General features: G+C 46.5%; 1 protein-coding gene across 6 annotated transcripts in view; it reads right to left on the minus strand.

Moving 5' to 3' along the window:
* Positions 1-12,434, minus strand: part of ROBO3 (roundabout guidance receptor 3) — a 334,276-nt gene that overhangs the window by 26,323 nt on the left and 295,519 nt on the right. For all 6 annotated transcript variants that reach the window (XM_081843253.1, XM_081843252.1, XM_081843251.1 and 3 more), the window contains exons 10-11: positions 2,919-3,000; positions 391-559 (exon numbers count right to left, since the gene is read on the minus strand). In XM_081843253.1, the coding sequence (XP_081699379.1) occupies positions 391-559; positions 2,919-3,000 (251 nt within the window). The remainder of the gene's footprint in view (positions 1-390; positions 560-2,918; positions 3,001-12,434) is intronic.

Below are 12,434 nucleotides of genomic sequence, written 5' to 3' on the forward strand. Positions count from 1 at the left end.
TTTATGCACATGTTGTGCAAGCAATCAGGATGAGACCCAATAAATGAGTCATTTGAGGAGCTCTCCATGGTGCTTACATGATTGTGTTGTGTGTGTGTGTGTGTGTGTGTGTGTGTGAGAGAGAGAGAGAGAGAGAGAGAGAGAGAGAGAGAGAGAGAGAGAATGTGCCTTTGCCCACTGATGAACTTTACCTTTTTGGCCCCACCTACTGCTGGCCCTCAGAGGATTGGGAATGAGGGAATGTGGCCCTCAGGTTAAAAATGACTCCCCAACCCTGTAACAAGCTGTTCATTTTCTACCACCCCCAAACTGCCTCTCCATTTTGTGCCCAAGGCCACTGTAGGTGAGGGCAGGTAGATGGGATGACTTTTGAGTAACAACATGAGTTACCTGAATGCTTCGATTATGTATGAACTGACAGCGGCTCCCCCACTCACAGGGTTTGGCTTCCAGATCAAAGCAACACTGTTTTTGGTGACGTCCGTGACCAGAGGTGCAGAGGGTGGACCTGGGAGAAGGCTTGGCTCCGGAAGCTGAGTCTGGAGGTCAGCCCCGTTCTCTGCAGAAGCAAATGTGGAAGAAGAGAATGAGAATGGCAGAGAGCCCTAAAAGGAGGATCAGGGATCGGGTCACCTGAGCAGGGCCTTTATATAAGGGGCAAGCTGAATTCAGCCCTGCACAGCTTGCTTGCATAGTTGTCAGCCAGAAAACCTGTGGTCTATCAATGTGTTTTACCTTGACAAAGCAAGAATGCATGCTCAGAACAATTAAGATACAGTGGTGCCCCGCAAGACGAATGCCTCGCAAGATGAAAAACCCGCTAGACGAAAGGGTTTTCCGTTTTGGAGGTGCTTCGCAAGACGAATTTCCCTATGGGCTTGCTTCACAAGACAAAAATGTCTTGTGAGTTTTTCTGACTCCCCCCCTTTTTCTAAGCCGCTAAGCCGCTAATAGCGCTAATCTGCTAAGCCGCTAATGGGCTTGCTTCGCAAGACGAAAAAACCGCTAGACGAAGAGACTCGCGGAATGGATTCTTTTCGTCTTGCGAGGCACCACTGTATAAACTATGTGTTCTAACAGGACCTGAGAATGCACTGATGTGGTTTTTTGGGAACCCCTGTGTAAAGCCAAGACAACCACCTGCTGTGGGCAAGGCGAGGGAATGTCCATGCCTTTCCTGGGGAAAAGAACCTTCTCTTAATTTAGGAGGCAGAATCAGCCACTTCAAGAACTGCTAATGTTGGCTATATTTTATTTTCCCAGCACATCTGTAAATAAGCAGCAGCTCCCAAATTACTGGGCGCCGGGGGCTTGTAGTGGGACTGAGACTTTGTTTTCTTACTGGGGTGTTTGTTTTCCAAAACCAACCTTGGAGAAATGGAAGCTCTCCTTGCATGCAAGGGAAACCACCCCTCTAAAAAACCTTCTGTGAGGTCTGAGAAACCTGGCTCATCATCACATCTCCACATCAACATTTATTCCTCGAGGTGGTTTTACATTTAACAGCCTGGCATGGCTCTCCAAGGCAGGAATGTGCTTGCTGGGCTTAAAATCAGAGGGCAGTTTATTGGTTTTTAAATGAGCTGTTCCCACAGGCGAATGCAGACAGGGCTCGTGTGCTAGGAGGCAGGCAAAGTCCTCTGCTCCAGGGACACATGTGAGCCTACAATTGCAGGCCTGGAGAGATGACTGTGGCTTTGTGAGTCCAAACCCCACAACAGCTGCCTGGGCCAAAAAATTAATCCACTCATCCTTGCATGGAGTGTAGAAAGTGGTGGGTACACAGCCAACCAGGGTTAAAAGAAAATGCATTTTATACTGAATAGTGAAGCATGCTCTGAAGTTGACCCCTTTCTACTGCAGAAGAAACACAATTCAAAGCATGACATAGCTAAGGGCCAAAACTAGATGTGATGTTAAATGCATCTGTGCACTCAATGTGAAGTCTATTTTTCAAAAAATGCAAATAACATTAACTGATGGTGGGATTATCAGAATCACAGCAGGCCTGGAAGGGAACTCTTGTCGCCTTTCCTGAGTTGGAGGGTGACTGTGTGAAGCAAGGACCATCCTGGGCTCATGGAAGCTCTTCATGCATTTCAGAACCCTGGCTTTCCAGGGCTCTGAGATGCACACTCTGCAAGTTCAGGAGAGTGTCGGGATTCAGGCCTGCCAAGACCATGAACCTGAGATCTCCTGTCCCAGGGCTTGGAGATGCCACCCCAGCAGCTGGGTCTCTGGGCTGACTTTCCAACATGTCCCCACATCTCCCCCAGAGCCACAGGATGAGAGGAGATGGAAACCAGGCATTGCCCAGCAAGCTGCATGTGAAGCTACTCGGGAGGAGGGGGAAACCACGTGCAGAATCAGGGCCTGACTGACAGCCAGAAAGGGGTGGAGCCTCCAGCTCTTACATAGGTTTCCAGTCTGAGTTGCTTTCATCACAGTTCCAAGGTCCAGCCCCACGGACTTGGGGAAATGGACAGAGGGTCCCTGCTTCTAACAGTTGTCCTCCAAGTCATGGAGGGCAACGGGAACAATGGTGGGTACATCATAGGTGCCTGTAGCAACTTTTGAGGAGCAAAGTAAAACACTGAAAGTTGGGAGGAGGCTGTTTTCTCAAACTATTAATAAAAAGTGTCTGTACGTTTTGCCTCATATCTCAGGTTCTGCAAGTGCTAAAAGCTTACTCCTTATTTTAAAATAAAAGTTGGGAAACTGGGGATTGTGGTTCTTCTGTGGAGAGGCAACTGTCCCCTTGACACTGCCCCCCATCCCATGGATACCAATGCATGCTCATCTTCACTGCCTCTCCCCGAGTGCCCAGTTAATGCATTTAGAGGATGTCTGAAGAGGTCCAATAACATAAACCTCATGCATTTGAGTCCACTTCCTGCCCTTCCCTCAACATCACTGACCTTGCACTGCCAGAAACCCACTCCATCTTGTCTCGCCGGTTGAACTGGTAGCGATGCAAACGTACAACCCCGAGTCTGAAACCTGGAACATGCAGAAAAGGGAGGATGTTATTCCTTTCCACTGACAACTCGTTGCAGCCACAGCTCCTGTTCTGGAGTGCAGGCAGTAGATATTGTATAGATCTCCTTCTGTGTTTTTGTGTTGGGACATGGGGTAGGGGAATCCACATTTCATCCTAAGAAGAAGTCCTATGCATTTTCTCAGAGTACTAGGAGAAGTAGGATGTGTGAACTTAATGGAAGCAGACTGCAATACAACAAACCCCAGCACTCATGTTCATCTTCATGTTCCACTACTGTCACAGTGAGTTCCGGCACCTTTTTCTAGAAAAATAGCACTGTATATAGCCATCATAACTAGCAGTCATAACCTCCATGGATTTGTTTACGTGCTTCGCTTTTAAGCCACCCCCACGTACAGTGGTACCTCAGGTTAAGTACTTAATTCGTTCTGGAGGTCCGTTCTTAACCTGAAACTGTTTTTAACCTGAAGCACCACTTTAGCTAATGGGGCCTCCTCCTGCTACTGCTGTGCTGCTGGAGCACGATTTCTGTTCTCATCCTGAAGCAAAGTTCTTAACCCGAGGTACTATTTCTGGGTTAGCGGAGTCTGTAACCTGAAGCGTATGTAACCCGAAGCGTATGTAACCCGAGGTACCACTGTATTTGGGTTGTGAATACTATAACTTATGTATGTGCCTTGCCGCTTTCTGCACTTTCCCCAGCTCTACAATTTCCCTTCTGAGGTCCGGTAAACAGAGCTGCACACAGCATTCCAAGTATGGCTGTGCATGAAGGCCCAAGAGCTGGAACGTCCTCCATTTTTAATTGCTCCTCCAGTGCAAATTCACTGAGCTGCCCTGGCCTCACCCCTCTAATCTTTAATATGGGGATAATAAAACTACCTGCCATAAAGTAGTTATCTTTCTTAATCCCTCCCTCCCACATAGACGGTTAATGATAAAGGCTGCTTTATTTATTTTTTTAAAGTGGGTATCCTGCCAATATGAATATTTCCAGGGCAGCTAACATTTAAGATAGAAAAAGCACTACCCAATTCAAACAACGAGAATAAAAAAATACATTAAAAAGGCAGAGCTAATAAAATGCAGCAGATGAAAAAACACAACGGCACCTAAAAAATGAAGAAGTTCAGAATAACATTTTAAAAGGCCTGGGAAAATTAAACTAAAAAGGTCTTTGCCTATTGCTGAAAGGACAGAAGGAATAGGGAGAGCATCCTCCAGATTAGTAGTTTGGAAGCTGGGGTTGGGACTAATGGGAATTGGGGTCCAACAACATCTGTGGGCCACATGTTGCCCCAAACCTGCCCCATGGCCAAAAGGCCACCTCACTAAGAACCACTCACCTAACCTCAGAAGTGAGGAGCACTTGGAGAAGATCCTCTAATGGTCATCTAGGTGCATGGGAAGATAGAAATATAAGAAGCTCCCTTCTACTGGGTGAGACTGTTGGTCCATCTAGCTCAGTATTGTCTACTTTCAAGCAAAGGCCTTTCCCAGCCCTACTTGGAGCTGCTAGGAATTGTGCACAAAGTGAAGAAGAAGAAGAAGAAGAAGAAGAAGAAGAAGAAGAAGAAGAAGAGTAGGAGTAGTAGTAGGTAGTAGTAGTAGTAGTAGTTTGGATTTGATATCCCGCTTTATCACTACCCTAAGGAGTCTCAAAGCGGCTAACATTGTCTTTTTCCTTCCTCCCCCACAACAAACACTCTGTGAGGTGAGTGGGGCTGAGAGACTTCAGAGAAGTGGGACTAGCCCAAGGTCACCCAGCAGCTGCAGGTGGAGGAGCGGAGACGCGAAACCGGTTCCCCAGATTACGAATCTACCGCTCTTAACCACTACACCACACTGGCATAAACGCTTTGCCACTACACCACACCACAGTGGCGTACTTTTCCACTGAGCTGTGGCCCTTCACAACTGGGAGGAGGTGATCCCTCAGGCACCCTCAGGTCGATTCTACTTGGAAACGAACTGGCAGCCAGTGGAGGTGCTTCAGAATCAGGGATAAATGTAAAAGGTAAAAAAGGTAAAGGAGCCCTGGACGGAAACTATGGGGTGCGGCTCTCATCTCGCTTTCAGGTCAAGGGAGCCAGCTTTGGCCGCAGATAGCTTTCTGGGTCATGTGGCCAGCAGGACTAAACCGCTTCTGGCACAATGGAACACTGTGATGGAAACCAGAGCTCACAGAAATGCCGTTTACCTTCCCGCCACAGCGGTATCTATTTATCTACTTATACTGGCATGCTTTCGAACTCCTAGGTTGGCAGGAGCTGGGACAGAGCAACGGGAGCTCACTCCGTTGCAGGGATTTGAACCGCCAACCTTCTGATTGGCAAGCCCAAGAGGCTCGGTGCTTTAGACCATAGCGCCACCCGCGGAGCATAGGGATAAATGTACTCCAGGGCTGGCAGTCTAGCCACAGGATTCTGAACTAATTGATGTTTCTGAGGATTGCTCTTTTGCAGAAATCCAGTCCTATTAGGACCTCAATAACTGTGGCTGGGCTGTCACTGCCTGCGAGAGGTTGCAGCAGGCATACCAGCCTCAGCTGGAGGGAAGTTGACATGCCAAGAAATGTATGCATGTATATATGCACATATGTATGCATGTATGTATGTATGTACTGAGCTTTTAAACTGCCCTTCAGCAAGGAGATTCCAGGGCAGTTCACAATACAGTGCATAACACAGAACAATAAAACAATTATAAAATTTAAAAGCGACAAAACAAATGATTTAAAACAACCACCACCACCATCATTACAGACTACAAATCAGGGCTGACCAATCAGGCAGTGGTTGAAATTTGCCCGGCACATTTTGCACCTGGCTATTGACCACTTGCGACCAAGTGAAGATGCCCAGGAGCCAGGATGGCATCTGATGTTTCCACCATCTGGAGACGCTTGCCTGGGGATCCTTGGATCTTGACTGTTCTCACACACTAGCAACACATCCTGTAGAATTTTGTCCATTATAGTTTAACTGCATAATCAGAATGAATTGTAGGAACCAAAAATACTTATTGAAAAATACGACTTTCGAACCGTCGTGCCCCAAAATGGCGATGAATCATTCCGTTTTGGCGACTGTAACCCTGGTTTAAGGAGCTGTTTGGCGCCTAGCTTACATATCTGAGTTTCTAACACTGAATTGATGATGGAGAATTGCAAATATGATATAGAAACCTGCCTTATGGCAGCTCAGCCTATTTGTCTGTCAAGCTCAGGATCACCTACTCTGAATGGCAGCAGCTACATCTTCGTGGTCTCTGGCAGAGCCTGCCCCATTTCTTGCTACCTAATGTTTTGAGTTGCTGGTACCAGGGACCAATCCTAGAATCTTCTGCACGCATAGCACATGTTCTCCCATGGAGAATGAAAAGCAAAGGCCCTGAAATGGAGGTTGAGAATGACTTGCAGCTTGCCACTGCTATGGGGCAGTGAGTGGGAAGAGAGAGGATCGCTTTAATGTCCCCACCAGGTGGGCTCTGAAGCTGCAACTTGGGGATGGCTGCCCCACTTTTCCCCATGAATCAGAGTGGCCTGATGAGGCGGCCCGTCCTGGGGGACCATTAACTCATGCTAGTCCTCCAGTCCACCTGACAGCTCTAATTTTTTCCTGGGCAAAGAGCCACAACTGCTATAAAACGATGCTATTAGGCGCGCTGGGACCCGGCAGATGCATTAACCTTCTGACTCTGACACAATGAAGGCACAAAACTAACGTGAAATATTTCACTCCCCGCTGACTGCCGGCATCAATTTTTAAACAAATGTTTAGCGTGAGCTCTGTGTTTTGATAAGTAATTCATGAATAACCTCCACGTTACCCCATCGCCTGATCTGACTCCGGTGCAGCAAAAGGGCAAGTTGGACACACCCACCTTGAGATTCTTTGGTAGAGGGGAGAGAGAGCTATAGACTGCCCCCAAAAGCTCCACCTGAGCTCTTCGGAGTCAGGAGCCTCCTCACAGCCCAGAGCTATGTTCAAATTATGCACCAAGAAAGCAACTCTCCAGGATTTCAGCAGGGCTCTCTCCCAGCCCTACCTAGGGATTGAACCTGGGACCTTCTGCATGAAAAGCAGATGCTATAGCCTTTACCCAAAGGGCACAAGAAGAACAAAGGAGTTTGCCTTCCTTTGTGGTGTTCAGCCTCCCAAGAACGAGCCATGTGGCTTTACTGACAGCGGAACAAGGGCCAGACCAGAAACGATGTCAACTGCATGACTGTGTCCAGTGCAGTGGTGTAGCATGGGCTGCTGGTGTCCAGGGCAGGTCCACACATGCTGGGCTGGGATTACACCAGCCCATCCCTCACTGCCGCAGCAACCCCATCCTCACTGGAACATAGAGGGGTCGCACTGAGCCACCTGCCCACCAGCACAGGGGGGAGCCCGGCTGGCTGACACAACCCTTGGCGGGTGGAGAGGAGCACAGGGCCAGGCCCCCAACAGTGTGTCCACACAGTCACAACCTCATTATTACACTGCCACAACCCCATCCATGAAGATTGCAGCAATAGTGGTGATGGGAGAGCAGCTCGGTCCTACCCCATCAGTAGCTACAGGTCAGTTCTCACTCTCATAGTGGCCTCTTTCGAAAACTCATTGTGGATAGGAGATTTGCAGCAATTAGCTTTTGATGGGTCCCCAACCCCAAAGCATCCTAATAGATCAAGGTAAACTTGCACCCTGCCTAACTGCCTCATCTATAGTAAAAAAATAAAAGGGTAAAGGACCACTGGATGGTTAAGTCCAGTCAAAGGAGACTACGGTGTTGTGGAGCTCAGGCCAAGGGAGCCAAGGGTTGTGGCATTTTCAGGCCAAGGGAGCCGACCTTTGTCCAGAGACAGCTTTCTAGGTAACGTGGCCAGTAGGACTAAACCACTTCTAGCACAACGGAACACCGTGACAGAAACCAGAGCGCACAGAAACGCCATTTACCTTCCTGCCGCAGTGGTTCCTATTTATCTATTTGCACTGGTGTGCTTTCGAACTGCTAGGTTGGAAGGAGCTGGGACAGTGCAACAGGAACTCACCCTGTTGTGGGGATTTGAACTGCTGACCTTCTGATTGGCAAACCCAAGAGGCTCAATGGTTTAAGACCACAGCGCCACCCGTGTCCCAATTTATCAATAGTACTGAGCTCTAGAGGGACATCTTAATGGTGAGAAAGCAAATGTTCGGCCAATCCTACCTTAGAATAATAGAATCTAGTTCAGGCTTCCTCAACCTCGGCCCTCCAGATGTTTTTGGCCTACAACTCCCATGATCCCTAGCTAGCAGGACCAGTGGTCAGGGATGCTGGGAACTGTAGCCTCAAAACATCTGGAGGGCCGAGGTTGAGGAAGCCTGATCTAGTCCAACCCTCTGCAATGCAGGAATCTCAACAACGTGGTCCCCCATCCAATTTGAAACCCTACCTGACCCTGCTTAGCTTTGCAAATGTGCTAGCAGTTTTATTGCTGCACCGCTAGGAGGGGTTCTGAGGGCTCCATGTTTGCACAAAATGCCTTTCTCCTTGGTTATCCAACTGTTACAGAGTTCTACTTCAGGCACATTCCAATTCATTTATCGCAGCAGTATGGTTTACAACTTGGATTTCCCACTGGGATGAGAGGCACCACATTTCCCATCATCTCCTACCCCACACCCCACCCCGCTATATTGTAAATATACATAAATAAGCTTGTAGTAGGGGAGATTATGTGAAGATGTCAGGCGACGTGGTGTTGGTTGAACCCGTGGGGAATCGGAGCTGTAAAACTATGCATGACTGTAATGCATCAAAATGCATGGGATGTGTCCCACCAGGTCCCTCTGCGCATAGAGGTAAATATTGGAGCCACAGAACGATACAGTTTGCCCTTCTGACCACTAGGATGTGCCTCTTCTGGAGCCTGATGCTCCAGATGTTTCCAGAGGGCTGTTGCTGTATCACAATTCCCACCTTGCAAAACTAAAAAGCATCCTATCAAACTATGGTTGAACATCCTGCTATTTGCTGGGCTACCTTGCTTCAGGTGGTGAGGGCCATGCTGGCTCCAGGTGGGTTCATATATTTTTGGGGGGAGGGGGGGTCAAGATGCTATCTGTAGGACCCTCTCCAAGGCACAGCTGTCCATTTGCTGACCCTTTCCTTCTGGGCCCAATCCATGCAACCACCCAGAAGGAGAACTCAAAGAAGGTGGAGAATACTGCTGTATCTCCTTAACTCTCATCACTGCTTGCATGCTTGGCAATAGCCGATGAACACAAGAGGCTACGCAGCAGGAGTCTCCAGAGAGTGGGATTGAGACCCCTGTAGGGCTATGGGCTTGGGCTGGTGCCCCACAATGCCAACCCTTAAAGCTTGCCCTAACTGGGTGCACCTGGAGGAGGGCTTCAGACAACAATCATCAGTGCATGGGTAGACCGATGTGGAGGAAAGTATTGCTGATTTATTATTATTATTATTGTTGTTGTTGTTGTTGTTGTTGTTATTTACATACCACCTTTTAGCCTGACAGGGACTCAAAATGGCTTACAGCTAAGATAGAAACAGCTAAGAACATATTAAAAAGCCATCATTTAGGAACAATTAAACATTGTTAATTAAACATTAGTAGAATGTTTAGTATGATATATATAATGTCACACAAGGTCATTACAATAAAAACATCACAGTACCAGCCCTTTCATTAAAAGCATTCAGTTCCCAAAAGCCTCTTGGAACAAGAAAGTCTTCACCTGCTGGTGGAAGGACAACAAGAAGTAAGCCAATCTATCTTCTCTACAAAAGGACTTCCAAAGTCTGGGAGCAGTCACCAAAAAGGCCCTCTCCTAGGTTTAACACCAAGGTGGCACCTAAGCCATTTACAAAACAAAATCCAATTGCATAAGTATTTCCTTACTGTATATGTACATCCATCCATTCAATTCCATCAGCCACCAAATAACAGGAGTACAAAGCAAGACAAATTAAAATCTGCAGTGACCCCGAGACAAATGAAGCAGCATCAAAGAAGAACCATAAAATCAAAACAAACCGCTTTGAGAGATCAAGAGATGAAAAGATTCCAGGGATGATCAGTTACAATAAAGTCACGGAGCTGAACAATTGTGCTGAAAGCCGCAGCGTAGCACCAAGCTGAAAAGACCTGGCAAAATACAAAAGGGATTTTCCTGGCACTAGGAAGTAGGACCTGGGAGACTAGGGTTCAAATCCCCACTCAGCCATGAAGCTGACTGTGCGACTTTGGGCCAGTCACTGCCTCTCAGCCTAACGTCACTGGGTTGTTGTGGGGATGAAATGAGGAGAGAACCATGTATGTCACCTTGAGTTTCTTGGTGATAAAGCTGGGGTACAAATGCAATGTAAGGCTGTAGAGAGAGGCACTGCTGAAAGCACCCTTTCTCTCCACTGTATCTCAGTTGGATACATCACTTGGAGAAGGGTCTCCGTTCATGATCTCAAGCTGTCTTCCCTGACCGGGTGCTCTCTAGATACAGTGGTGCCTCGCAAGACGAAAATAATCCGTTCCGCAAGTCTCTTCGTCTAGCGGTTTTTTCGTCTTGCGAAGCAACCCTATTAGCGGATTAGCGCTATTAGCGGCTATTAGCGGCTTATCGATTTAGAAAAGGGGGGGAGGGGGAAAAAGTCGGGAAAACTTGCAAGACGTTTTCGTCTTGCAAAGCAAGCCCATAGGGAAATTCATCTTGCGAAGCACCTCCAAAACGGAAAACCCTTTCGTCTAGCGGGTTTTTCGTCTTGCGAGGCATTCATCTTGTGGGGCACCACTGTATTTTGACTGGGGTTCATGGTAGGGAATCAACTTCGAGAGGGCAGGTGCCATGGCTCAGGTAGGTAACTATGGAAAGAGGTCATCCTTCAGATATCAAGGGTCCCAGGCCAAGAAGGGCTTTGAAGATCAAAACCAGCATGCTGAATTGAGCCCAGGTGTCACCACCACACCAGTTTCCTGACCCTGAGTTGGGATAGGAGACCACACACATCGCAAATGTTAACTCAGAATGTGAGAAATCTCCCCACAAATGCTGTGCAGCTTATGTCTGGGAGATACTTGGCAATACTCTGTGAGCTGACCTTGAACGTCGCTAATGGAACGGTCGGTTTATTTTTAAATGTCACCACAATGAGACATTTACAGATTTCTGAGTCTTTGGAAGAAGACGGAAGAGTCTTCAGCAGAGGAGCTGACAATTAAAGAGAATTGTGGCTGCGAGAGGTTCAGTTAAAGAGGGTTAATTATGATCGAGCTCCCAGCGACAAGTTATGTATAACTTTCCCCATAATGGAATTTGCTGCAAAGTGTGTTTTCAGACTCAGCTGTGTCGCAAAGGGACTGATTTGGCTGGCTTGGCTCTTTGTTTATTGATATTCACTTTGTTAAGAGCAAGAAAATTGCATTCAGCTGTTTTTTAGCCAGTAAAACAAAGCAATTGCTTACTGCCTGTTAACAACATTAATGTCTTAATAAGCACACAGAAGCTTATGAGTCCATTCTCTGAGCCAGCATTCAGGAGGGTTGAACAATTCCTATACAGTTTTGAATCAGGCAATTACAGGCTTTCCTTTTTTTATCAAGTAATTTCATTACTTAGCAATTTACCATGATTATGAAAGCAAGCAATTCATCCCCTAACTGCACTGTGGAATTCATTCGCTTGCTGGATGCTTGTTTGCCGGAGGGGCAGAATTCACCATGAAGTAGCAAGCCATGATCTGGACACACATCAGAGCATTCACAAGGTTGGTTCAAATGAACTCAAGGCCACTGGGTACGAGGGAGAGAACTCGTGTTGATTTTATCATATAAGAGATGGGCACATGAATTCGCCTGCTGTCACAGATATTGCCACACAGGCCATATACCACTCATGTGTTGTTGTTTTTTTTAAAAAATAATATTTATTAACAATTTAAACACTACAAAAAATAAAAACAATACAATACAACACAAAAACACTGCACAACACCAACACATTTAAACTAACAAAACAAAACAAAACAAAACATTTTAAAACACATCAAATAATTTCAGTATCTTATCTTTCATTCACTTATTTCCGCGGCCTCTTCACACCTCCCTTTTTGTATTCCACTTCTGTTAACTGTTTCAGCAATTCCTTTCCATCTTTCTCTGTTTTCTATCCTATAATTATCTTAACACATTCTAACCTTATTTTTTCCTTTAATATTCTATTAATCTATTTATACTTAATTCCTTATAACATTTCTACTAAAGCCACATAACTTCATTCCAACATTTTTCTAACATTCATTAATTTTGCAGTATTTCCGTAAATAATCTTTAAACTTTTTCCAGTCTTCTTCCACCAACTCTTCTCCCTGGTCTCGGATTCTGCCAGTCATTTCCGCCAGCTCCATATAGTCCATCAACTTCATCTGCCATTCTTCCCGGCATATA

The sequence above is a fragment of the Podarcis erhardii genome (assembly GCF_964252035.2).
Source record: "Podarcis erhardii genome assembly, chromosome: 16".
NCBI classification, from domain to species: Eukaryota; Metazoa; Chordata; class Lepidosauria; order Squamata; family Lacertidae; genus Podarcis; species Podarcis erhardii.